Source organism: Pollicipes pollicipes, unplaced genomic scaffold (assembly GCF_011947565.3).
Source record: "Pollicipes pollicipes isolate AB1234 unplaced genomic scaffold, Ppol_2.1 Scaffold_3447;HRSCAF=4054_pilon_pilon_pilon, whole genome shotgun sequence".
In the NCBI taxonomy this organism is placed as follows: Eukaryota; Metazoa; Arthropoda; class Thecostraca; order Pollicipedomorpha; family Pollicipedidae; genus Pollicipes; species Pollicipes pollicipes.
Window position 1 is genome coordinate 4,426,249 of NW_023596297.1, and position 27,683 is coordinate 4,453,931.

The following is a 27,683-nucleotide window of genomic DNA, read 5'->3' on the forward strand; positions in this document are numbered from 1 at the left end:
GAAGGGTGACAGCGTGCTAACGTCCGTCCCCGACAAGTGTCAAGGGATCCCCTGAAGGGTGTAGCAACGCCAAAATATGGTGTCAGCAGAGTTTCAGGCTCTATGTTAGTATGAATTTCGAGGTCACCTGAGTGGATGCGGGTATCTTACACCGTTGGAAAATAGTCGTGACTGTTACCACGTGCCGCCTTTTTAAGGTACCCGTAGCACCCCATTTTGGAATTCGATGCGGGACATCAGCAAAGCTGCAAACTCAAACTTTATGGGGTAAGAAAACATTTTGAGAGAAGGACGCACCACATACCGTCAACTATCTGTGGACATAACGGGTGATGTGGAGACCACGGGCTTCATGTTGGATGCCAAGCGCGATGCGGCCTCAAGATTGTTAAAGCCTTAGAAATGCGGTGCTGGGGTTCCAACTCACGCTCTGTTTTGTTGTCAGGCCAGGGTAAGATCGCGGGTGGGGTATGCATCGCAAGCTTATTTTCATGACAGCAGCATGACTGGTGTGATGAAAGTTCAGATTTCAGAGCCCCGTGAACCACAGGGGCCAAGGAAAGTCCCATCGTATGACATGTCTAGACCTTGCTTTGAAGCCTGATGATATGTGGGTTTTGGCGGGCGCTACGAGTACGGCGTTGATTTTGCGCCCGCAACTGTGTTAATGGTGTAAATACGTCTAGCGCGTCCGTAGCTTACGTACTACGAGCGCCCTTTTATCATGCCGAAGGTAGATTCCACAGAGAACAAGTAGCACGCTGTCAAGGACCATCAAGCAGGTGAGAATATGATTCTAAACCGGTGTCATTCTTAAATTTTGCAGCAACCCGGGCGTCAACAATAGAGCCCTCGCCAATGAGGGAGCGCAGGGGAAGCCCACGCCGTGCACTGCAGCCGAAACAGTTGACCACTGCTGCGGGGTCTGAACGGCAACGGAACCCCCACTATCGGTGCAGCAGGAGCAGCGAGGATTAACGCTGTGAAATGAAATGCTAAACCCTTTTCCACGTTTGTTATGAATATCCCGGAGCATAATTGCATGACGGTCACTTTGTCTTAATGAAAAAGTCTCGTTTCTCATGGCAATCACCAAGGCCGTGACGGTTCATGTTCGGTGTGACAGATTCACTCACTAACGTATCGACTACCCATGAAATGAGAAATGCATGAAAATAGAATGCCTCACAGCACGGGAACAATGAAAGCTATCCTAAGCTAAGGGAGGGAGGCGATAGCCATTCTTAGTCATTTCGTTCCAGTTTACGCCCATTGACTAGGATCAACACTAAATGTTTCGGTAGTTGGGGACTCAGCCCCCTTCCCTCCTCTCCCCCAGTTTCCGCGCCCCTGTCAAAGCGTCACAAGTCCCAGTCGTTGACGTCACAATGGAGTGAGTAAAAGAAAGCAACGCATGCATTTGCAAATAAAAAAACATTCCAGCAGAAATGACGGTTAAATACCACCCTATGCACGATAATGCATGTTGACTTGTCGCTGAGTGCAGCTCCTGTAAGCGTTTCGCGACACTTTTCCCTTTGAGTTGTTCTGAGTTAATGCTGCACCTGATCATGACGTACCGACGTCAGCCCAGACGTGCCTGTCATCGTTTCCGTCGGATGACGCACGCCCCCGGCTCGTATGACCTAAGATGACTCGAGCTCCACAGCTGCGGCCTACTTCGCCTGCGGTTCCGTCGGCTTTGTTCATTCACGGGGCCTACCGTGATAAGCCTGATCGGCATCTTCGCCTTGATCATGACGGGCGTTGTGGCCGGCGACTCACTTTGGGCGCGACGTCGAGCTTTTGTAGTGTTTCTTGAAGACGGCCGGGGGGTGATGTCACTACCCCTCACCCTTCGGACTGACTCCCCCATTTTTTCCATTTTCACCGCTGAGAGCGGGCTGTTTCGCCAGGTTCCCGCTGCCCCTAGTTGCACCGCGCTCTGTCCAGCAGCTTCTTCGCCATTCATGACTTATTCTAGGATTGTCTCGCAAAAAGAAGGGTGGTATCAAACCAGAACTTTGCTCAGGACGGGGCCAAATGGGGTCGCAGTGGGTCCTTTAAGCCAAAGGTACCCTTTTTCGTTGCTTTAGGAGTCTCGTATTATTTTACATTAGGAGAACGCTGTCAGGCTCGAGATGCCGTTTTGATGCAGCGGGGTCACGCTTTACGTTTTAGAAGCCTTTTGGGTGTTTTAAGCTGTCAAGTAGCGTGGGTCTCCGAACCCAGGATGCTATGCTACATGTTGCATGCGTCGTTTGACACAAACACGTTCTGTCTCAGCGGCGTAGCCAAGGAGGAACATTTTGGACTATCCTGGAGGTGGCGGGGCGCCGCCTCCAGGATAGTCCAAAAAAAGTCTAAAAAAGTCCACATTTTGGACTATCCTGGAGGTGGCGCCCCGCCACCTCCAGGATAGTCCAAAATGTTCCTCCTCGGATAAGCCGCTGAGATAGAACGTGTTTGCGTCAGACGACGCATGCAACATGTAGCATTGCAGTCCCACGATTAAAGCGAGAAAAATGGAACCAAAGCTGGCAGTCAAACCCGAATCCACGAGCTCGCTGTCGATCGGGGGTGCTTGCACTGCGCTGAGCCAGCCCTCCTGATAGCGCCATATTTCTGCAAATTATAACCGAAAATGAACTGAACATGACTATTTTTCAATGGGAGAGTAGGACCACTCTTGCTACAATGATATCACCGCAGGGCACCATCAAGTAATTTCCAAAATGGTAACGCTTATACTATCTAAGTACACAGCTGGACAAATAATAGCCTTTCACACGGCCACCTGGAAGGAACGTCCCACCAGCAGCCAATCAACACCGACTTAGGCTGCCTCCTGAAGTGGACGCGCCGCTGTATGTGCTGCCCGAACGCCACGCGCGTTCACAACTCCGCGCCAAATTACGCGTTTCTTTCTCCACATTTGCATGCGGCGCGGGCCGTGTAAGCCGGCCCGGAAAGTACTTTCCTGGCAGTACGATGGCACTTACATTGCATTCAACCATTTATTGAAACCAAATATTCATTGTCATTGTATTGCTAACCAAACAGTGCGCATCCAATGAGGCAAATAGTTCGTAGATATTCAAACAAAATGCACGAAGGGCACCATGTACCCAAAAGCGTATAAATCATACGAAAAGTAAACAAAGATGTCTTATGTCTGCAGTCAGAACGCATGTCACGGCGCGGCCATGTACGACCAAAGATCATATCCGACGAGTGCGGCAAGAGCCGGCTACGGTGAGGGCAAACATGACGACCAAACGACAGATACACGAGGTTCGTGCCGAACAGAAACACTTAGCATGCATCAGCGAGCCGTTTTAACAGCGGGCGGCATCCTGGGACGCCAGCGTCATCAGAAGCACGCACACGTGTGCACTGAGGAGCCCCAGGCGGCAGATCGGTGACCAGTGGCATGGACATCCAGCCGGCCAACAGACCGTCACGAAACAGACACTGGCGGCCCGCGAGCCGCACGTGGCATGGGAGACGACTAAACGGAAGCGACCAGTTTTATCCACATCGCAGCGACATCACACAATCCCCTCAGCGGGGGCCAAGATCGCTGGAAAACACAGCGGCGACTCGGGAAACGCGGGACGGCTGGCGGGGAAGACCGCGCCGTGCGGCGTCCCTCGCCCGACCGCCGGCGGAGACGCAGTGCGCACCCCGCCCGATGTCCGGCTCTGCTCCTAGCGAGGCTCCCGCCAGACGTACCAGCGGCGGTCGACAGCGCGCGCGCGCGCTCTGAGGGCCTCCAGGTCCGCAGCCGCCGCCTCTGACCTAGGTCAGCAGCAGTCCTGACCCTGCCCGTCTCTGACGAGGTCACCCCGCAAACAGCACGCGTCACCCCGCAACCGGACGCGCCGCGCTGCGCCGACACGCCGGGCGGAGCGGAGGCCGGAGCTCATCCGCCCACGGCCGGCCCACGACACCGCCATCACCACCACCGCAACAGACGTGCGTCACCGACGAGGCTCTTCAACGCCGTACTGCGCGTCCTCCTCCTAGCAAGGCGCCCTCACAGCATCAACAGGTACTTGCGGCGCCGGCGGTTCCCGGAGACGACGACTGACCTGCCGCGGGCGCCATTCAGCCGCGCACGCGGCCGCCCCACGCGCCGTGCGGCAGCGCGCTGGAGCTGTCGCCCGGCTACGTGGCCCCGCCCCGGAAAAGGGGGCGGCTTTGACGACAGCGTCCGCGTCCACTTCTGAACACAATACAGTCCGCGGCGCCGAACGTCTCGCAACAGCGGACAGCTGGCCGCTTGCGTGAGCTGACGCTTCGTCCGGTCCGGCTGCTGGCGCCGGTGCCGCCCCGGCCCCGGCCCGCCACCGGCCACGGCGCCCAGGCTCGGCCTGCTTCGGCTAGAAAAGCCGTTTCTCGAAGGAGTGCAGACCGTGCACGCCGCCCTCCATCTGAGCAGAGCCCGTCCGCCGCTCGAACTTCAGCTCGCCGCTGTACATCATGGCCCTGCCAGGCAGATAGGGAGACCGGTCAGCGGAACAACGCACAAGCCTCACCGTGCAGGGAACTGGCGAAATGTCTCCGGAATACACTGGACTCAATCTCGGGCCTCTCGAGTCGGAGTTCGCTGCGCAGACGATTTCGCCACCCAGGCGTTCGCGCCACCATCTCGTACACACTGTTGTGCACCCTAACCCCTTCCCCAGACACCTTTGCTGCTCAGCCATCCCGCAGTGATGACGAGATCGCCAGCGGACGCAGCGACCAGCGCATGCCATTCACCGGGACCGCAGAGCGGTGCCGTTCCGACTGGGCGCTGCAGGGAGCCTGCAGGAAGCGCTCCGTCCCAGGGACCAGTCATGGCCAGCCCGGACGCCACAGCACCCACCAACCGCTTCGGCCCACGGTCATGATCACCGCCACATCACTCCAGTCACGGCCACGGCGGTGATCGGCGCCGGTCCATCATTAATCCCGTACAGTGACGTAACACGCACACCACGCACACGCATCTCACAGTCCGCTGCTGAGACGCCACAGCACCCACCAACCGCTTCGGCCCACGGTCATGATCACCGCCACATCACTCCAGTCACGGCCACGGCGGTGATCGGCGCCGGTCCATCATTAATCCCGTACAGTGACGTAACACGCACACCACGCACACGCATCTCACAGTCCGCTGCTGAGATGAACACCCACAGCTATTAATGCCAGAGGCCGCGCGCGGCGCGACACGCACCCCGGTGCACCGGAGCCACGCGTGGCGCGGACAGTCCGGCGCCGCACCGGTGCGCCGGCGGCGGTGGCCATGCCCGTGGCGGCTGCCGTCCCGGCGATGGCGTGAACCGAGCGCCGGCCTCGGTTCCTAGCGACTGACACCTCCAATGGGTTTGCATGCTTAGGGCTCACTCCCGTCCGAGGCGTCGCATCTCTTCAAGGGCACCTTTACTCTCGGATGGTCGTGACGTGCCACGCAGTGGCACGCCACCGCCTCCGTATTACGTAATCGAAGACATTTCCGGATATCAAGAACCGCTTGGTTGCGGTGCCAGTGCCGACGCCACGCGACATGCTCAGCAAGCACTGCGAGCCCAGCGCCACTCGGGCCGACCGCTCATGTACGGCGAATCATTACAGAAACGTCCGCAAAGACGCCTCACGGCTACAACGCCAACGCTGACGCAGGGCGCGCGGCGGCTGTGGCCGAGGCCCTGCTGCCGGGCGCAGCTGTCGCGTCGCTGTCGGGTTCGCGGCTGCTTCGGAAACTGACGCACCGCCCGGTTGCGTGCGGCTGCCGGCGCATGCGCAGACTGGGTGGCACGCCCGGCGCTGAGCCGGGACGGGGCGAGAGGGCGCGACGCGGGCTCCGGCAGGGACTGTATCACCCAGCGCTTCTCGATTAAGGTGGGGTATTCAGTGGTCCAAACTACTGACGAAGCCAGAGTCAAGATCCCAGTTAGTCTGCAACTTTCCTTCGCAAACACTGGTCTCCGTGTCACTCGAGCAAGCAAGTCAATCGGTCATAGCTACATCACGCCTCATGCAACCAGCCAAGTGTCAACACCTTCCTAAACATTGGCACGGTATCTACCACTCACACAATGATAGGGACGCCATTCACGTCCATTGTAATATGTACGGCATTCAGATAATGCTTGAGGCCTATAGTGGTTGACTGATGCTAAGACGGACACCACGTACCATCAAATCATTTCGGCACACATCGGCAACAGTTCAGAACATCTCCCAGATCTTCACCTTCCGAGGAAAGCGTTATGCAAGCGGTGAGAAATGCGTGTCACGTGCGCCTTGAGCCATAACAAAGTCGAGGCGCGTGTCTATGAATAGCTGGAACGAGGACGAAATGGGATTCGCCGTTGATTTAAACGTTTTAAGGTCGGGACAGAGTGAAAGAGCTGCATTTCTCTTAGATTTTGGGAGCCGCTTGTCGCTCGCTGATACAATCACGTCGATGACCGTGTGCCTGAACGAGCTTCGCGAAATGGTAGCGCAAAGCAACCGGGAGACTGCTAGCGCGCCGGCCCCAGGACAAATCGCGCCGCCGTGACGTCCACAACATAACCGCGAGGTCGTCTCTGTGTCACTAATCGCCTGCTGGGAAGTGCTGCCAACGCTCAGGTTTATCGTCGGTTTTGTTGAGGGTTTTCGCGTCGTTGGGGATATCGTGAGCTTTTGTGGTGAAACTTGATTAAAGGCTTTTTCGAACTCTTCGAGCAATGGCCAGCATGTTTCTATATATCTTGTTTTACTGATTGTGCTCGCATTCCTATGTTTAACACCAAGTTTAAAGGAACACAACTTATCCGCCGCGCACCGTAGCTACGCGCATGTATACAGCTAACGATTCCGAAAATTGCTGTTTTTTATTTTGTTATTTTTTATCAATTTGGTCCGAACCCTTTGAATGGATGGATTTCTTGGATCATTACTCACGCCAGCAGTACCTATTGCGTGAGCCCTGACCCCCACCACCCGATCGCGCAATTCCACGCAACGGCAGAATTTATGGGGCGAAAGCTTAACGTGCCACACTGTTCAGCACGGTCCATCCAGCCCTCTGGCACCAACAGACATTTGCCGCGACCGCTGCCACCGGCCGCAGGCCATACCTGTCGACGGCAAATAGCAAGCGCCCTAAAGCGACTCGAACCCACCACGCCACGGGTGGGTATATCGGAAGGCGGGCGCTCCAACCAACTGGGCCACCGGGACGGACGAAATGGTTGTGCTTGTACCAAAAATCCCCCTTAGCACACTTTCCGCCGTCATTTCAGGCCGCGTCCGGCCCGTCGTGTTGCCTCCAGTCCTTGGCGGTGCTCTGAACCCCACTGGAATGCCCTTCACAAATCGCTAATGGCGAGCCAAGGTCCAGTCCAACATCAGCTTATATGAAGTCGGCTTCGGCCATTGTTCCACTAAGCTGGCACGGACGCTACGCGCTGCTGGCCTGACAGACAGCAAATAGCACATTCAATCTTGAGGCCGGCTGCCAAATGGTGTGGCGGTCCGATCGCAGCCTCGGGGCACTAGCCGCGCCCGCGCGCCTACGCCCGCTTCAACGGGCGACGCGCACGAGTCGACGCGCCCACGACAGCGGCCGGCGATCCGCGAGGGTTTGGCGACGGGCTCCCGACACATCCGGCGTTTGCTGAGAATTCCTGCGTCCCGAAACGAGGTTTCCAATCTGAGGCGGCGCGTCTGGTGGCCGGCGGCGCCGGATGTCCGGCAGCGGGTCAGGCGAGGCCACCAGCCGGCTGACCGCCGCCGCCGCCGCACAATCTCAGCCACGACTCCCAGAGGCCACATCGGTCCGGCCCAGCCGCGATCGGCAGCCGGCCCCTGGTCAGCTCTCCCATTACAGTGGCAGGGCGCGGTCCGTCGTCGCCTCAGCCCCAGAGCTGAAGCTGGAGTCCGGCAGGCGGCCGCGGGTCAACGGTGGGTTCGATCCCCGTAGAAGCCAAAAGTCGTGAAGGCTTTATGGAAGATCGATACGGACGCAATCATTCAGGAACAACGCTTCACAAAACTAACTTGCCACATGCACCTAGTGGCAAATGCAACTTTCTAAGGCGAATAATGACAATAAACAATACCCAGCAACAACACACTGAAACTTGGCACAAGTAAAGTAGAACAGAAATACAAATATGTTCGAGGGTACGAGCAAGTTGTGGAGGCTAAAAGCTGCCACTGCAAAGTTTTAGGCCTGGACAATGGAAGTACTGAGCCCACATGAATATCAAGGCAATGCCAGCCCGGAGGCCCCGTGAAAGTTGTCTGGGGGGGGGGGGGGGGAGGGTCAAGGTTCATGGCGGATAGATCTTATGCCCATCAGTCAGTCAGCAAATCATCTACATTCCATGTTAGCCGTCCTTAGCGAGGAAACCGCATGTCCTCGGGCGCTTTCTGAGTGACACGGCGGGAATTTCAATGAAGGCGTTCAGTAACAATAAATGGACGAAATCTATGGGCACGACCTTTGCCAGAGGGGGAAATGGTCACCTTTGCTCTTCTACAGCCGGGCATCGCAGCTCCCAATTGGCCCCTTCATTTCAAATTGGACGGATCTCGAGCGTTCATTGGTCGTCATGCCCTCAGCCGCCCGCGGCAGGCGGGAATCGCAGCCTTGCATTGGTCACTTCCGGGCGATGGATTTCCAGCGCCGCCGTAACCGGGCGCCACGTGCGGCCCTCACCTGCAAATGGAGAGACTCTTGGCGCCCAGGTCCTGGCAGCCGTGCCGGACGCCGGCCTGCAGGTACGGCACGAACTGCAGGATGGAGCCCTTGTCGACGATGCTGCCGGACACGCCCTGCGCCACCTTCATCTTCTCCCCCTCCCTGGGAAGACAGGTCATACCGCACCATCAGACACCAGGGCACGCCCAGAGCCACCTCAGCGTCTTCCCCTCTCTGGGGCAGACAGGCAACAGCGCGCCGTCAGACACCAACACACGTTCAGAGCCACCTTAGCTCCTTCCCCTCCAGGGGAAGGACAGACTTCCCATCCGGCCCCAACTGCATCCCGTGCTATTTGACAACCAGACCCCCCTTCGCGACCTTCAACTTCTCCCCCTCCCTAGAGCAGACAGGCACCAATCATCGCACCCGCACACTCCGAGACACGACATACAGCACATTCAGCAGCTCCCTTTAGCCTTATCTCGTAAAACGAGTGAACCTTACATAAACAGGAATGAACCTTATACACGTTACCGGTGCTGAGACCACCAGTCAACACTTAAATTATCCCAATTCGCGTACGTGAGCTGCGCAATGTACCGTGCGCAACAGTTGGCTGGTGGTTCTGCCGCACGTCCATCCACGAGCGCAGCTGCCAGCGCACGTCATCCACCGGCAACAGCGGCATTCTCGCGCTCCCGCGCGGGCCGCGTGACGCACGCACCCCGGCCACCCACCGCACCGGGGGATGACGTGCGCTGGCGCCACGGCGCCGCCGCTGCCGCCGCCGCCGACGGCAGCGGCGGCGCGACACGCCACGCGCGGAGCCGCCGGCGACGGGCCGCGACCGGCCGCCGCCGGCTGGCCCGACGGGCGCTTAGCTGGCGGCCGGCGCCATTGGCGGCCGTTTCGAGGGCGGTCAGGTGCGGCCGTGATGACGCCGGCGGCGCCCGGCCGGATTACGGCCGGCGGTCCGGCGCCGGCCGCGGAGGCGGCGGAACGGCCTCGACGTGGCCGGCGGCTCTGGCCGCCGCGACGCCAGCTGTCGCTCGTAATCTCAGCGTTACACCACGTGACTCGAGCCAACCTGGTGCTGCTGTTGAGCACGCCGCACTGCCAAGTGCGCCACGAATAAATCGCCTCGTTCAGGGCATGGGTGCCGACGTTGAGCGATTAGATCTTATCACACGGCCCGTCCCAATGGTATGCCTGTTGAGCGGAACATTTGGTTCTCGCGCCACGTTTCGGCCGAAGTGCTAGGTCTACGTACCACACGGAGTTCAAGTCGGGGCTTGGGTTCACGAGGTGCAGTCGTGAGCGTCTCTAATTCGACTGACCTGACCTTTTAACTTCTGGGCGGGTTGTATGAAGCACCCTCCCATTCCCCATAGTTTTAACAGCTGCTGTTCATCGTGATTCGAGGCCTGCAGAGCTACTGTTCTGACACTTGGCGATTTGTATTTATAACTTGAGCTTCTGCCGTATGAGTCCGCCACCATACCAGTCGTTTATTTTTCATACAATTATTATTTCTACAACTATCATTTATGAGCGTGTTCAGTATCTGTAGCCGATGCCATGCGAGGTAAGGGGAGGTCAAAAGGTTATATAAGGTTAGATATACATGGAGGGGGGGGGGGGGGAGGGGAGAAATGGAGGTAAATTTCACCAGAGGTGAAAGTTAACCGCATATCCTCATCTTTCTGCGTCCGCCACCAACACAAAAAACGACTCGTATGCGCTGCAAACAGCACATAAACGCCGGACGCTATTTGTTTCGTAGCATGTGGTTTGAATCTACCACAGACACCGTGCTTCAACATTTATCTTAACCGCTGTTTCACTTCATACGCGCACAATTGACAAAATCATTGACAATTTTAAATGCCAAATTTTATTAATGTTATATATTTATGTGTGAAAGGTAATTTACGATCTAGCAGTCAGAGGACTCGAACGTCATGATCAGCCCTGTGAATTCCTACATCTCGGGGGTCAAATTGACCTCAAGATAGACCTCAAGCGGAATCAATGGATCGAAAACGGCGAACAGTGGACCTACAAAACAAAACACACAACGATGGTTTCCAACAATCGCGCTACACCAAACGCATCAAAGGTCGTTTTGAGTAACTCACCACGTGAATCCTCTCCTAGTAAACGATGTGTCACCAGAAATTATAATTGAGAGTTACACAACCACCACAGGTGCTGTCGCAGACGACCGACGACTCCAGGACCCCGGGGCCGCACATGCTGCGTGATCTCGCTCCTTCCAAGTCCAGTCACGGAACGCCCGTCAAACCAGACACGACGAGTCACAATGGAAAATCGAACCACCAAACTTGTTTTCTGCGACACATCGAATATTAAAGGAAAGAGGAACGTGGTCCTACAGTTCAAACATTTCTCGGTCCAAGTTCCAATGCACGACAGCTCGAAGCGCACTGCTTTGAAAGCCGCTCATGCAGTCAGCAGCAGAAAACACGCTGTCCACAGCTGTTGCAAGGCGTAGGGTACGGGGCAGCAATGGGCTATCGACCGATCGGGATCAATAAAATGGCGGCCGCCTGTGTTAAGATGCTGCGTATCAACACACCAGTTACCCAATTTGTCGAACAGCATTAGTTGTTCATGTCATGGCATGCCATGATACTACAGTTTTACGAAGCACTCAGCTGCTGAGGCTTTACGGCGTCGCCTGCCTCTCATCCTGGCATGAAAGGCGAGCACCGCGGGGTTCTCTGAAGCTATGAAATATAGCATATGACATTATGTGGCTCCATCGTTTTGTGACAGGTCTACTCCCTTCTCTAAGACCGTGCACTGGCTCCTCAACTCACAACAATCAGCGCAAGCGGTATGTTGGCTTTAGAGCGCTACAACTGCTTTATTATTCCGTGTCCCGACGCGGTACCATAAGCCACAGATGTAACATCAGCTAGCATTGCCCCACCGCCGCTGGCGTGGTGCCCTTGTTGGTACAACTGTCAACGAACCCTACCCGGCCTGCCTCCTGCCCAATGCAGGCTGGGCTGATTGCTTTCCCACTCCCAACGCAAAAACAAAAGATAAAAAAGATGCAGATTACAATAGCAAACTACGCTACCAGCTCATCAGCATTAATTGCTTCTTACCCGCGCAAAGTACCCATGCATACTACTTCTTTTGCAAACAGCATTCAAACGCAACGCACCACACAATGAAAGGCCCCGAAGCGCTCACAAAGAGAAGAGGCGTCACCGGCGGCGGTGGTCATTAACGCACGCACACTTTGAAGAGCGTGCAGCAAGCTGCCCTCATGGCATCGGCCCGGCCGCCGGGTGGAGCGAGACGCTCTCCGCCGAGCCGTCGTCGCGCTAGCCGAGACTCACTTGTGGAAGTACCGGTCGCCCTGGGTGCCCTGCTTCTTCTCCATGGCCTCCAGCGAGCCCATGCCGCGGTATTTCTTCAGCCGTACTCCGTCCGAGAAGAAGTATTCGCCGGGCGCCTCGGTGGTGCCCGCCAACATACTGCCCATCATCACTGGCGGATGTGGGGGCACGGTCAGACATGGGTCGGGGGGCGCGTCAGACACGGGTGACGGGGTACGTCACACGGGTGACGGGGTGCGTGAGACACGGTTGAGAGGTTACGTCACGCACGAGTCACGGGGTATGTCACACACGGGCCAGGGAGAACGCCACACAGGAGTCAGGAATTGCGTCAGACACAGGTCACGGGGGATGTCACACAAGGTCAGGGGTTGTGTCACACACACACAGATCAGGGGGTACGCCACCACACACAGGTCGGGGGTACGTCAGACACACATGTGATAGTTGTATAAAGGGGTTTGTGGCTAAAGATGGTGGATGACGACGTTGGTTGCGATCCTACCTTAATACAAGGTACAGCGAATGGTCCCCGGTAGGAACCGTTAAACAACTAGAGTGTGAACCGCCCGCACGTCTGTCGCCATTTTCTGTTGCACACACTCAGCCGCCGCCTGTCACCTGTGGAGGCGCCCAGGGCCAGGGCCTTGATGATGTGTCCGACGTTCTGGATGCCGCCGTCAGCGATCACCGGCACGCCGAAGCGGCGCGCGTACTCGGCCACCTTGTACACGGCCGTGCCCTGGGGTCGGCCGACGGCCATCACCTCCTGCGCGGGGCACACAGACACGGTCACCGGCGCCTCCCGAGGGACGCAGGCCCGGCTGCCGCCGCCCGCTGCCGCACCCCGGCAGGGTACGGCCACCTGGCGGCAGCTCCGTCGTCCCCTCGACGTCCCCTCCACCCGCTACACGGACACGCCTCTCGGCAAACAGCCAGAAACCTGCCGCCAGATCCTCTATCGTATCATACATTGACGCGTTTATTGGTTTTCGATTCAGAGGCCAGAGGCGCTGTGGAACAGCCGGAGAAGCTCTCCAACTTCATTATTTCCGACCGGCAGATAACTTGCGATCTCAAAATGCCGCTTTTAAACCTTGACCGATTCAGCACAATGGAACGATGCCATTTCGATGTTTTCTCCGGCTCGAGGCGCCGCCGCGCCAGGGCCTACCGCACCGACGTACTGACTGCGTGATAGTGGTTCAGCATACCATATGCCCGTGTCGGACCCGTGCATTACAACAATGCTCCCGCGTCAATAGCGTGGGGCCGGCAAACGTACAGGCATCTCACGGATTTCTGTGCACCTGCCAATCATAGACCGGTGGGTTCGATCTCTTCAATTGAATTGGTTCTCCGGTTCAGTTGAAATCCCTGGGTTTGTTGGGAGCTTCCCTTTACGCTGCACTATCTCCGCGAAGTTGCGTCGTTTGCATGGCTGCTTCAGCGGTGGTGCATTCATTACAGTAGCATTTCAGTTCACAGCGTCACGACAAAAGACGAATTACAAGTGGCCATACATCAGCTCCCGAGATTTACTGGGACAGAAAGCTGCTGCTTCAATCGGAATTTTCTGCTTGCTCTGAAGAAAAATGCCAAACTACTTCTTGGCTGACTAAATACGTCTCAGTTGCTACAAGAAAAAGGCAACGAAAGGACAGCACACCTGGCCTTTGGAAGCAGCGCCATACTAGGCATTGAGATAGCGTACAATACACCAATATAAACATGACATAACATAGTTATCCGTACCAAACATTTCGCATCGCTTGCGTATGACCCGTCATCCCATAAGTGGCGCCTATGTGCCACGAAACCCGGCCACAAAGTCACGAACGGCGGTCGCGCGAGGCTTCGCTTCCCAAGCGCTCTCACAGATGGCCCCGACATCGCCACCGCCGTCCACAACACATGTCCACAATCCGACTGTGCGTCACCACGCTGATCGCGGCCACGGCGGGCGCGGCAGCCCCACAAACGCCCGGACACTGCGAGGCTCCCCACACGGCTTCTACACCGCAACATGCCGACACCCCACGGACCACAGACCCCCGACCCGCCCAGGCGGAGGGGCGGGGCGGGGCGGGGCGGAGCGCTCACCTGCGTAATGCAGATGGAGCCGCTGCCCATGCCGACGCGCAGGCCGTCCGCGCCGGCGTCGATCAGGTTCTTGGCCTGCGCCGCCGTCACCACGTTGCCTCCGATGACCTGGCGACGGGCGGCGGTGAGGGTCAGTCACGGTCAGCCCGTGGCGAGCCCGGTCGCGGCACGCACGGGGAGCCGAGGTCACCGTCTACAGGCGGCAGGTCCCGCCACGGCAGACGCGGCGTACGATCGGCACGCACCGCGCAAGCGCCACCATGGGCCCGCCGGTTCATACCAGTCGAGCGCTGGTGGTGTTCTCCAGGAAAAGCAAGCAGACCCAGATAACCGTACGACGTGCCCCGACAGCCACGCCCGCTGCACCCTCGCCGCGAAGTTTTCGACGCTGACGTCATCCGATGAGCGTCAGTGCGTCACGTGCTACAAACAAATATATAACACATCGTTATCACATACCAACTGGCCGCCCATCCTTTCACACGAGGCCCACACAAGCCCCCTCCCCTCCCAGCGCAGCACGCCTGGTGGTCCGGCTGGTTGGCAGTCACTACGCCTCACATGACCTCCCATCGGAGCCCATCTCCTCCCTCCCCCAGCGTTAAACGCTCTCAGGCTGGCGCACCCGACTGACCTGCATCTCGGGATAGTTGTCCTTAATGTAGCGGATCATCTTGATCTGGAAGACACTGTTGCCCTGGGACGAATCGAGGACAATGACGTCAACGCCGGCCTGGTACAGCAGCTCCAGACGCTTCTTGTCGTCCTCCCGCGTGCCTACCGCCGCCCCCACCAGGAGCTGTTTGTTCTCATCCTTGCTGCTCATCGGGTAGGTGCGAGACTTCTTCAGGTCGGTGCGCGCGATCAGTGCCACCTGTCGGGCGTATCGGTAATTAGAGTGGCACTCGGAAATTCCGGTACGAGATCATGCATAGAACGAGCAACGAGGCCTATGCTTAATCTACCTCGACGTGTAACGAACATACCCACAATACACAGCAGGCTTTCTGGAGTTGGAACACAGGGCCAACACATCCGGTGGCAATCCCACCGGAGCACGCCGACCCCCTCCGCCCGCACGGGGCCGAAAGTCTGACACGGAGCACTCCGCCAAACCCCGGCACAAATCGACGGTGGCGCGCCACCAGGTGGCGCCAGTCTCGCGACCAACGCGTGCAGCGCGCGAGGTAACGCAACTATGACCAGTCCTCAGGGCGCAGCGCGGCCGCCACAGTGGCGCCAGCAGTGCGGCAGCGGCGGTGGCGGAGACGACGCGGCCCGCAGTGGCCCAGTGCCTAGGCGGCTCACCAGCTCCTGGTTGTCGTTGACAATCGGCAGCTTGCCTTTCTTCGACTTCTCCAGGATGTCGTTGGCGTCCTGCAGGCTGACCGAGGCTGGCGCCGTCACCAGATCGTCTGCTGACGTCATGACCTGTCAACAGACCGACCCGATTGGCCGCGGCAGCACCCGTGACGTCACATACCTGCGTCGCCCACATCGTCGTTGCCAGAACGAAATATGTTGGCTGCTGCATGATAATAATGCAAATGCGCCACTGATTCGATTTATTAATCGCTCGCACGTGGGCATCGCAAAAGCCGTCGCAATGACACCCTTTACCACGCAGTCAATCAACGGAAAGCTGAGAATAATAAGAGAGTGAACCGGCCACGAGGCCAGCATGGTCAGTCCTTGAGTGTAGTCAGATAGGTCTACAAGGGGACACACAAACGAGTCACCCTCCTTTCAGCTGAACACCACACGCCGTGCGTGCTAACACCGGACGCCATCCGCACAGACACCCAGCACACCACGTCTGCAGCACCGACGCCCCGTTCGGGCGCCCTTTACCCGTGCGACGGTCACGACGCCGACCGCTGGGTACCTGGGCGATAGTCATGTCGGAGGAGGGCTCCAGGAAGTCCATGTCGCGCGAGGTGACGATGCCCAGCAGCCGGCCACCCAGCCGGCCGTTCTCCGTCACCGGGAAGCCGCCGAAGCCGCGCGTCCGCTTGATCTCGAACACATCCTTCACCTACGGCGCGGCAGGGGCGCGGTGACCGAGCGGGGCGTGCGGCGCGCGGGACAGCACCAGGCGCCGATACCTGCACGACACTCATGGCTTTACGCCACACAGGATAACAGTAAAGCGCAGGACGCTGGCACCGCTATGTCAGCATCAGGTGCACAACACCGTAGGTTGGGTATGCGTCGACAACCGGCTATGCACGCTATGGACTTTTGATGCGAACCGAGATACTGTCATATCATATGACAAGCGTCTTCCAGGGTAGAATAATTATCACGGAGTGAAAACAGCCCAGAAACACCGCTTTTTCAAGTTAAAGGGGCGGGTGGGCCATGTTTTCGATGGAGGCGTATCCCACTCGGTCTACATGACGTTTTCGCAAATTTCTCAGCGATCCGCAAACACCATTACAAATGAACATTTTCGAGAAATTCCCAGCAGTCTTCCTGGCTTACCGCCACCAGAAAACAAATCTCTTCCACAATTAATTCTGGTTTATCCGCCTAAAGATCAAACTATGGCTTTACAACTGAATGCTTTTCTCACAGTAAGTCACAACTGAATGCTTTTGTGATTTTGAATCCCCACCAGGCATGAGCCAGACCAGTCGGGTCACTTCAGGATTGGCTGGCGGATAGCAGACTTACGGGTGTCACCATACTTAACGTGACATCGTGCTGTTTCCAGCTCCGACCAGCTTCTTACATTCTCAGTTGTCAAAACTGCCTATTTCATGCCTCGGGCAATCTAGGTGCAATATGGGACTTGATACATTCTGAACTTCTGCCACGAACTCGCTCCATATTTTTTTGAGACAAGTACCCTACTTTCAGACCACACTAGAAAACCACACATGAAACCGGACTAGAAGACAGCTGTCGTAACACCAGCTACACACCACCTATCTGGGCAGCCCGTATCTTCAGCATGCAACGAACGATGAAGCCGTCTACCGCGGGCGTCGACCCTGTCTGCCACGCGGCCCACGGTCACTGCACGAGGCAGGGTTTCCGCGATTTTCGCTTAGAGCCGGCTGCGGACGGTCGGGTATAAACAAACAGTCGGCGCCTGCTGCGAAAACATCGCGGCCCGGTCCCAGCGAAGAAGGCCCGGCAACGCCCCTAATAGGGGGCTCCGCGTAACCCAGCGGCCCTCAGGGGGTCGGGTTCCAGTGGTCAGAGCACACCAGACCAGAGCAGTGAAGGCACACAGAGGAGTTTCGTCAAATCAACCGTGGTACTGGTTTTCGAACGACCACGAGTCGGGTCACGTAACTGAATAGTGTGACGAAAGTAGTGCTGCATTCGTCACGTTTCCGTGACTTGGTGAGACGTCGCCAGTAGAACGGGATGATGCGAACACATCTGGCATGGTAAAATAATGCCTTTCGTTTTGAGCTCCGCCGTGTAAAACATCTCCTCCCGCACCACGTCGATTACCTGGCTCATCATCCAGAACAATGCAGTCCACTGAATCAAACGCGCTACATCCCATCCAACCTCAACCGTTCTGTGACAGTTCTCGTCAGTCCACCCCACTGTGTACCTCGTCCTCCACCACGCCCCCACGCCGGCAGAGTGGCAGCCGCCTGCACCACCACGACCTCAGGTTTACTCCCCGCCGGTACCGGCCGTCAGCGGCCGCGCCCGGCCTCACCTTATGATTCGGTGACAGCACGAACGGGTCGCGTATGAAGCCGTGTTTGTACTTTTTGACCTTGAGCGCCTCGTTGGCCTGGAACTCTGGCGAGCAGTTGTTGTGGATGATGCCGATGCCGCCGCACAGCTGCGAGCGGAGCCGCCAACCGTCAACAGGGTGCCGCGTCACCGGGCCCGACTGGCCGCCGACGCACCCACCGCAGCGGCAACACGGCTCGCGCTTGGCACCGAGCACCGCACGAGCGAACACTGAGACAAGACACGGTGCGGCCTCCAACACCATCGACGGCGAGCAGCCGGCGGGGGTCCGGCGGGCGGCGCCGAGCACCCCACGAGCGAGCGCCGAGACGAGACACGGAGCGGCCGCGAGCACCGCCGGCGGCGACCAGCCGGCGGGGCCTGGCGGACGGCGCCGACATCGGCAGCTGGTCAGGCTGGGTCGGCTCGGACCGGACCGGGGGCCGCCGGCCGGCGGGGCTCACTCACCGCGATAGAGATGGCCATCTCCGACTCTGTGACCGTGTCCATGGGCGACGAGACCAGCGGCGACTTCAGCGTGATCTTGCGGGTCAGCGCCGAGGCCAGGTCCTGCGGCGGAGACGGGCCGGGGTCACCGGCGGGCGGGGTAATGGTAGGTCGGGGTGAAAACGGGCGAAAGGTCACGATAAGTCGAGTCACCACGATCAGAAAGCCACGACACTACGGGCCAACGAAGACGGGAGATCAGACGCGGCCAGGTTACCCCAGTCAGGCCGAGACACGTCGGATGGACGCAGACGGAAAACAGCACATAATATAGTAACTGATATTTTTTTTTAATTTGGTCCGAATCCTTTGAATGGATGGATTTCTGGGATCAGCGCTCACGCTAAGCAGTGCTTGTTGCGTGAGCCCTGACCCCCACCATCCGATCGCGCAGTTCCAGGCAACGGCAGAATTTAGTGGCGAAAGCTTAACGTGCCGCAATGCTCGGCACGGTCCGTCCTGCCCTCTGACGTCAACTGACCTTTAGCGCGACCGCTGCCACCGGCCGCAGGCCATACCTGCCAGGGGCAAATAGCGAGCGCCCTAAAGCGACTTGAACCCATCCCGCCACGGATGGGTGGGTCGGAATGCAGGCGCTCTAACCAACCGAGCCACCGGGACGGACATACATTACATGATATATGTATATGATATATGTATATGATGGTACATGATATATGTACATGATATGATATGATACACTACATGATATATGTCATATGATAATATAGCATATGGTACAAAAATTATATGATAAAACCATGCCACCTAAAATGAAGATACCTGGGACTGATATGTATATTTTGCAGCTTGCATGTTACCGTTTGCCCTGGGTTTCTTTGTAGTTGAACGTCGGCGGTGTGGTATTCCTTTAGATTGTATTAGCTGCATTGCCCTAGCAAATCATTGGCGTTGGCCAACAACGGCCAGTAATTTCGTTGGAACGTGTCCAACTATTAAAAAGAAGCATTCTGGGATTTTATTCCAGACAAAAGTCCGATTTTCCACGAGTCGCTTTTCGGTTATAAAACCAGATGCAGGTAGCTCATATTATCCCTTTGCAGTATACCTTAATGCACTATCCGTGCGTCGCCAGGCATACTAGAAAGATTGGTTTTAAAGCAACAAAGCTAGGACACAACCACGCCATAATTCACACAACTACAACGTTGCCCACGATGAGAGAGCAAAAAAAAAAAACAAACAACAACAAAACACGAAAAACTTAAACCACCAGCAGGACGCGCAAAAACGAACTGTCATTTGCGCACTGCTTTTAAAATAAATAAAAAATGTGCCCGTTATCCTCATTTTATCCTTAGGTAGTCAAAAAGAGAAGCATGTTCATCATTTCCTCTTTTCACGTTGATAGTTCATTGGCGTCAGAAACGTCCACGAAAACCCAACATGAAAAAAACACGCTTAACATGTTGTTCGAAAACAGTGAATAACTAGACACTAGTCTCATTCTCCTACAATGAACCAGCGGCGTCGTACCTAGCCCAAAGTTCAACATGCAACAGCAGCGCGACCAACTGCAGGCGAGGGGATCCAGGCGTTCCGGTACCGTACACCTTCTCCCAACATTTCCCTCTTCCCAGAACTTTATCGCGCCTTGCAAACCAGCCTGCACAGACTGCTGTCCAACACACGTGCAGCGGGTGCGATCAGTTACTTGGGGCCGGAAGACCTCAGCCCCACTGTATACCCACAAACAACCCGAGATGGCTGCGGCCTGTCGTCACCGGCCTGGCGGCGTGTCGGAACTGACCGGCTCGGGCTCACACGGGGGCCACTCGGCACTGGCTGGGCTCTGGGCCGGCACCTGGGGTGGCCCGGCCGGGGCCAGCTGTGGCAGGGAGGCGGTGCCGCTGCAGCGGTTTGCCACCCGCCGCCCAGGCCGGCCCCACACGCTGGCTCGCTCGCGGACCGGGTCAGGAGGGACTGCGAACAGACGGAAGCCGGGTGCGAGCCGGGCAGGCAGGACTGCGGACGGACGGGAAGACAGGCACGAGCTGGGCCAACAGGACAGCAAACTAATGGGAGCCGGTTGGGAGCCGGGCAGGCAGGACTGCGGACGGACCTGAACCAGACCAACTGGACAGCAAACTCGGGAGCCGGGTGGAGCCGGGCAGGCAGGACTGCGGACGGACGGGAACCGGACCTGCTGGACAGCAAACTCGGGAGCCGTGTGGAGCCGGGCAGGCAGGACTGCGGACGGACGGGAACCGCACCTACTGGACAGCAAACTCGGGAGCCGGGTGGAGCCGGGCAGGCAGGGCTGCAGAAGGACGGGAGCCGGACCAACTATACAGCAAACTCGGGAGCCGGGTGGGAGCCGGGCAGGCAGGGCTGCAGACGTACGGGAGCCGGGCCAACTGGACAGTAAACTCGGGAGCCGGGTGGAGCCGGGCAGGCAGGGCTGCAGAAAAACGGGAGCCGGATCAACTGGACAGCAAACTCGGGAGCCGGGTGGGAGCCGGGTACGCAGGGCTGCAGACGGACGGGAACCGGATACGAGCTGGGCAGCAAACTAAAGGGAGCCTGGTGTGAGACGGACGGGAGCCGAGTGCGAGCCGGCCAGACAAGACTGCACAAGGATGGGAGCCGGGTGCAGGCAGGACCAACAGGTCGGCGAACAGACAGGAGCAGGGTGCGAGCCAGCCAAGACAGGACTACGGACGGACGGGAGCCGGGCACGCGGAGGGCAACGGGCAATCCGAGTGCTTCAGTCACGCAAGGATAACATAACAGACTAGAATCGGCGGATTAATCTTTTGTTGCTTCATCATCTCATTTACTTACTCACTGGAGTTCCCAGTGATCACCCGGCGGTAGAGTAATCTAGTCAGTGACTGAGTGCTTTCTTTAGTTTCATAGTGCACGCTGATCCCAAAAGTGTTGCGAGTACTCGTAGCTGTACTGGCATTTAACAGTAGGCGCGCTCTAACGTAATTGCCCGCTCAATCTGAATGCACACTACACTCTCCGGTTGGCCTCGATCAGTCCGGATAATAACTTTGTGATCAGGCGCCTCCGGAATGCTCTGAGGCAGACGTAAACCACACGCCCGACGATGGGGGGGGGGGGGGGGGGGGGGGGGAGGAGAGGAGGCGACCTGACAAAAGACCTCTGACGTTTGGACTGCGTAACTTTTTTGACCGTTAAATGTATGCAAATGTGAAATGCATGTATGTTAATTTAGGTTCAATTTTTCGAGCCCCATTTTGTGAGATTTTTTTTACTCGACCCGTCCGATTTTAGGGTTTTCTTTAAACAGGTCGTGACCTATGACCCTCTGTGAAGGTCATCAGCCGGGTTCTACGCCAGAACGACAATGCATTCACTTACGGACATTCGGTCCATTCCACTTGCTTGATCTACAAAAGCCATCTAGATTGACGCCACGCCAGACATGTAAGGCGTTATTGTGCCTGAAGATAAGGGGCCAAGTTACCCGAGGTCAAGCTATCAGAGTTCAAGGTGAGATAAATATGTCCGGTTGTTCTCTTAGATGGGACTGATGGCAACTGCACTTGCAAGAATGGGTTTTAGGTCCATCATTCAATATTATACGAGCATAGTACAATCAATCGTATGAAATTATTGGGTCGAGGTCACCCTGGGTCAGATAGATGTAAAACAAGTAGGCACCTACGGCATGATTTGGACTATGATTGGTACAGTGTGCGGTATCTGATCAATTTTTAACTCACGACTTGTGAGCACTTGCATGCAAGAGACACTGACCTTCCAGAGGTCAAGCAGGGTAATGACCTTTAAACTATCGGATACTGCATGCAGTATCTAAGCTGCCTTGTCGAAACCCATGATAACAGTTGTAACATATGTGATTTAGCTTGGGTACGCTTGTTCCAGACTGTTTAATTACTTAACATATGCACTCTGAATGTTGTTAAATATATTGTAAAATTGTATGACCTTGTTTGACCTGACATATGTTCTTCACATAGTTTTTATCCTGTGCACAATTTTGATGATTTTTCACACTGGTTCAGACTTTCTCATTATTACCAAATATTGCAAAGATGGGACGAATTGCCTCATACGTAAGTTTGACCCGTCTGATGTCAAATGTGTATAATCAAATTATTCCTGAGTGAAGAAGTGGCAAGCAATTGATATCTGATAGCCTAGCACGAACATCTACAATGCATAATGGTACAAAGCATGCGTAACCCCAATGAGCTGGGTTGACTTCTGACTTCACAAACTATCACAAAATGAAAAGAAACGCTGTTAGACAACGTGGACGAAGTTGTATGCATCGGTCGTATCAATGTATCGGTCCTTTCTCCGTCACCCTATATTGTTCAGCATGGTAGCTACCGGTAAGACTATATATCGCGCACTACGATTGATATTTCAGCAACGATAGTAATCCTATGACCTGACAGACACCCATTGGTCCGGACCCAACAACCCAGCTAATAAAAAAAAAAACAGAAGGAAGCGAGAAATACGCTAGTGCTCACATAATTTCCCTTTTCCTCAGTGTGAGAATCATACAGGCGAGAGCTGTCTCATTTACGACTGACCTGTTATTGTGAGGTCGTTATTGTGAGATCAAAGCTTTTCCTACCGACCTGGAACCGAACAGGTGGATATATTTCGGCACCTTAGAAAACGAGCGACGAGCCAGGCCGCGCCTTGCTCAGAACCTCTGATGGCCGTCCCAGAGTTTGCCGCATCCTACTGCCACTATTGCAGCGGGTTCCATCTGGTCTTCCTTGGCTTGACAGTGCAAGGAATGCCTGGCTTGACAGTGCAAGGACATGCCTCGGCTTGACAGTGCAAGGACATGCCTGGCTTGACAGTGCAAGGACATGCCTCGGCTTGACAGTGCAAGGACATGCCTCGGCTTGACAGTAAGCAAGGACATGCCTTGGCTTGACAGTGAGGACATGCCTCGGCTTGACAGTAAATGGACATGCCTGGCTTGACAGTGCGAGCAGAGGTTATCCATCCTGCCGACCGTGTCCTCGTGGCTGATGATGCACCGCCTGCTCCACTCATTGGACACGTTATCAACAGCGCTGCCCTCGAGCCACGTGACGCTCTTGCCAGCCCCGTACGCATTCCAGACAGTTTGGGCAAAGCCTTGTTGTCAAAACGCGTTATTAAGTGGTTACTAAATGCCACGAATCAACATTCAACCGAATACGTTTGTTGAGACCACCTCTCAATTTACGTTTGTGGGTTTCACTGGTCGCTATTTTCTGGTCTTCACTGTACTCGTATCCTCGCAACAGGTAAATTCACACCAATTAGCATCTGGCAGTCAATATTGTTTGCTGCTGCGATCAGTGTGTAAAGGCAAGGAGCAGACCGTTTTGGCCTGGAAATGGGTTATTTTGCAGAAAATTTCACCGATTCAAAAAAATCACCGATTCACCGACACCGATTCAAAAAACCGATTCGCACCTCTCCACAATATCATTGGTGGCACTCGATCGTCTGATTGCTTTTACTTTGAACGCCACAAAATCGGGCATATATGCACATCCAAAGGAAGATGTAGAGCCGATGTCCTTCGCTGTCAATCACGTCAACTAATGCAACCCAAATGGGACAGATTTCCGCGCGCCGTACCAGGCACTGTGGTGCGACCCGCACCAAAGTGTGACAGAAACCTTCCCCTCGCTACGCTGATTCAGAACATGAGAACTCGGGGTGTACCAAAGACGGTTCTTGAGCTTTTAAAGGTCACACGACAGAGTTTTCCCATTCACTATTTAAGATATTCAAGACCAACCAGACATCCGTAAGCCAAACAACGCGGCTCGATTTAGAGAACCAAATAAAGAACCCGAACAGTTGCGCTCCGTAAATAATCAATGAACCTATCGGAATTTCACTAACAGTTCAGCTACCCCCAGTGCGAGCCACAAACGAACCGCGCACAACTCCAGCCGCCAACCCACGTGGCTGAAAATCGCGCGATTGCGACGCCCGCGGTGTCTGGCAGCGCGCCGCCGCCGGATCGCGGCCGGGCGCCGGGCCACGCCGCACTCGGCCAACTGTGACCCAGACCTGGTCGCCGGCCAGTCGGCGGGGGCGCAGCTGTCCCAGTTGGCAGCAGCGCGCCGCCGTCACTCGACACGTAGCCGGCGGGCGGGTCGCGTCGCCAGGGGCTAGACTGCGCCGTCATCGGAGATTCCCCACCGGCCGGCAGCTTCTGTTCCGGTGACGCAGGCGGCTTCACACCCGCGTCTTGCTGCGCTCTGGACCGCCTCGCACTCAGGGACGTGAGTGCGGGCGCATCGCTGCACCCCGGACAGCCCCGCACCCTCGACATCCCGACGTCAGTGTTCAGCTCGCCTGCAGCTAGCCAGGCGTCCGTCCGCGTCCCCACCCTCCGTACTCCACGCGGTTGCCACCCGCGCCGGACTCCGGGAGCCGATATCCCCGTCCCAGCGTCACCGGCTAACGGCCAGCGCCCGGCGGCATCGCCTGACGGTCTCGCCGCGCGGCGACCGGCCCGGCCACGGCGCGTCCAGGGCGGGGCCGGGGCCAAGTGCGCAGGGTCTGGCGCGACGCACCAGGTCGGCCGAGCCGTCTCGTCAGCGGCACTCACGGCGGGGCTCACCGCCACCACGAGACACACGGCGCGTGCCGCCACGCTGGAAGGTGCGACGCTGGGATGACGTGAGGATCGTTGTTCACACGGGGGGGGGGGGAGGAGGGGGAAGTGACCTGGTTCAAAACCCTTGTTACGCGACATACAAAGGAGGTGTGAGCTGGCAAGCGAGATGCCCTTGCAGCACGGGGAAGTCCGGCATAAGACAAGCTCAAGGACAGGACGGCGAAGTTATTTACGTCCACCGCTCGGCGCCGACTTCGGCTTTAAATAGGCTGCTGACGGTAATCGCGCGCGAACGTTCGGAGGCATCGACCGCTCTTGGGGCTCCCATCAGTCACTGCCAGAACCGTTCCAACAATCACGCCCTCGGCGAAAGAATGGCCACGAAATAAGTCGCAGTCCTCCCCCACACCCCACCGGAGCCGCAGTGTTAAACACTAGCACCGACGCGGCGGCTACGAAGGTGCTCCTGCCAGGAAGCCGAACACGTCAGGCTCGGCCCAGCGGCGGAGCGCCAACAGTCCACTCTGACAGATTCCCGAACGAAATGCGACGCGCTGGCAGCAGGCCCGCGTCCGTCGGTGGACGCTGGCAAGTAACACGTGGCCGGCGGGTGTCGACAGGGCGATACACGTGGCCGGCGGGTGTCGACAGGACACAACACGTGGCCGGCGGGTATCGACAGGACACAACACGCGGCGGCCGGCGGGTGTCGACAGGGCGATACACGTGGCCGGCGGGTGTCGACAGGACACAACACGCGGCCGGCGGGTATCGACAGGACACAACATGCGGCCGGCGGGTGTCGACAAGACACAACACGCGGCCGGCGGGTGTCGACAGGAAACAACACACGCGGCCGGGCGGGAGGCGGGCACGTGGCGCCAGCGGACTGTCCGATACGGCGGCTTAACGTTCCAACTCTTCGAGCTTCCGAATGTGCTGACTGTCTAGCACCAGGGGGTTTTAAACTTACGGTAACACGGTCCCGTTCACCGCCGACCTTGTAGATTATCTGATAGCAAGGCCTTCAGACCTACGAGCGCATCCAAGACCGAACAAAATTCCTGACAATCTGGGCGATCATAAATGTCGCAATGTCGCCTACCGAAACACCAGCAGCACCGCTCTTAATGCATCCGACGCTGATGCGTAAGAACGCTTCACCCTATGCGCGACCACGGACGTAACCACAAGACGGTGACGTTTGCGGGAAACAAACGCATATTCCCACATCAAGTAACAGGTTCTTAGTTCCGGAGGTGGTCAGTATGGGCCGAGGCCACATCATGAACAAGTCCTTCCTCACCCAATAAGCCAGAAATGAGGTGAACTGGCTGTTTCTGGGTGGCCTAGACAGACCTGGGCCTGACAACCGGGTTCATCCGGCCGGCTGACGGACCAGACAGTCGGTTGAAGGCACATGCGGGGCACCAATACTGCTTATCGATCATCCGTAGCCGTGATTGACCGCGAACACGCAGGCATGTTACCAATCAGAGCCGCGCCCGCAATCCCGCGCTCCGACCCGGCCTCAGGCGGACTTAGCCTCTGGCCTTCGCCCGGGCGGCATCGACCACCCGAGCACCCCGTGACAACGCAGGCACCGCCGCCAGCGCCCGCACGCGTCCTCGGCACCTGGCAAGCTGAGGAAGGAGCTCACAGTGCAGGAAAAGGCTACAACGACGATGACCAAAGAGAGCGGGCGTCATTTGACACCGGCCCCGCTCCGGACTTGCCGGCCGCTTAACAATCTACCAAATTACGTCTGGTTGTAGGGCTGCACATCGCCAGTAGCCTTAAGTAAACGCCGAAAGACAAGGCGATTTGCCAGAAGACATTAGCTCGCTCGCTCACGGGTAAAGTAAGAGTGGATCATGTCACCATCAAGCAGGTCACCATTCGTAAAGCTGTCGCCAGATGCATAAGGCTTCCCGTAAGTTGGAATGATCCCTTCCGACACGTGATGTGGATCCGACTGACTCATCACAGGGCGGACCAGTAACTTCCAAACAGTGTTTATGTAACTCAGACATGACAATAAATATGGATTAGTAACTGCGGACACGAACATCGTTGTGTGGCTTCAAAACGGTCATAGTGCGTACCAGAAACTTCCAAAAAGCGTTTATGTAGCCTGACGAAGGCCATAGCAACAGTGGCTTTGCAGCTTGGAGAAGGCCATAATGCGTGCCGGTACCTTCCAAACAGCGTGTGTGTAGCTTGGAGAAGACTATGGCGCGTGCCAGTAACTTCCAAACAGCGTTTGTGTAGCTTGGGGAAGGCCATCATTAGCACTGATAACTTCCAAAGTGTTTGTGTTAGTAGGAGATGGCAAATCTGGTACCAGATCAGCAATACTACCACCTCATCAGCCCTGGAAGTCGATGAAGCCTGGCAGCAGTATAAGTCACTGAAACATGTATGTGTGCCATCAGCAGGATTTCATAAAACGAACACTGTCAAGCCTTTACCAAAGCTAAGCTTCAAATCGAATGAGTCAAATGGTTAATATGTCAAAATGGGCCAGCTTTCTATCAGAGATATAGCGCCGGCGGAGCCAATTCGAAGACTGTCCCATTAGAGCACTGTATAGGTGCCAAGCAGTCCACTACCACACCTCTTGCCAGGGCAGAGTGGATATACTCTTACCTCTAGGACCATGGGCATTCATTGGAATCAGCCTGCACAATACACTAAA

At 56.5% G+C, this 27,683-nt stretch overlaps 1 protein-coding gene across 2 annotated transcripts; it reads right to left on the reverse strand.

Moving 5' to 3' along the window:
• Positions 1–4,344: 4,344 nt before the first annotated feature.
• On the reverse strand, positions 4,345–27,365 carry LOC119092702 (inosine-5'-monophosphate dehydrogenase 1b). Of its 2 annotated transcripts, none has more exons than XM_037215670.1 (11): positions 21,730–21,750; positions 18,340–18,441; positions 17,852–17,980; positions 16,052–16,201; positions 15,475–15,597; positions 14,801–15,040; positions 14,167–14,274; positions 12,685–12,832; positions 12,064–12,214; positions 8,705–8,848; positions 4,345–4,491 (listed from the first exon to the last, which is right to left on the reverse strand). In XM_037215670.1, exons 1-11 carry the CDS (start codon positions 21,742–21,744, stop codon positions 4,386–4,388), a joined length of 1,416 nt encoding a protein of 471 aa, XP_037071565.1. In that variant the 5' UTR covers positions 21,745–21,750; the 3' UTR covers positions 4,345–4,385. The 2 variants fall into 2 exon arrangements, with proteins under 2 accessions (XP_037071565.1, XP_037071566.1); XM_037215671.1 differs by lacking the exon at positions 21,730–21,750 and adding an exon at positions 27,347–27,365 and having other exon boundaries at positions 4,346–4,491.
• Positions 27,366–27,683: the final 318 nt, after the last annotated feature.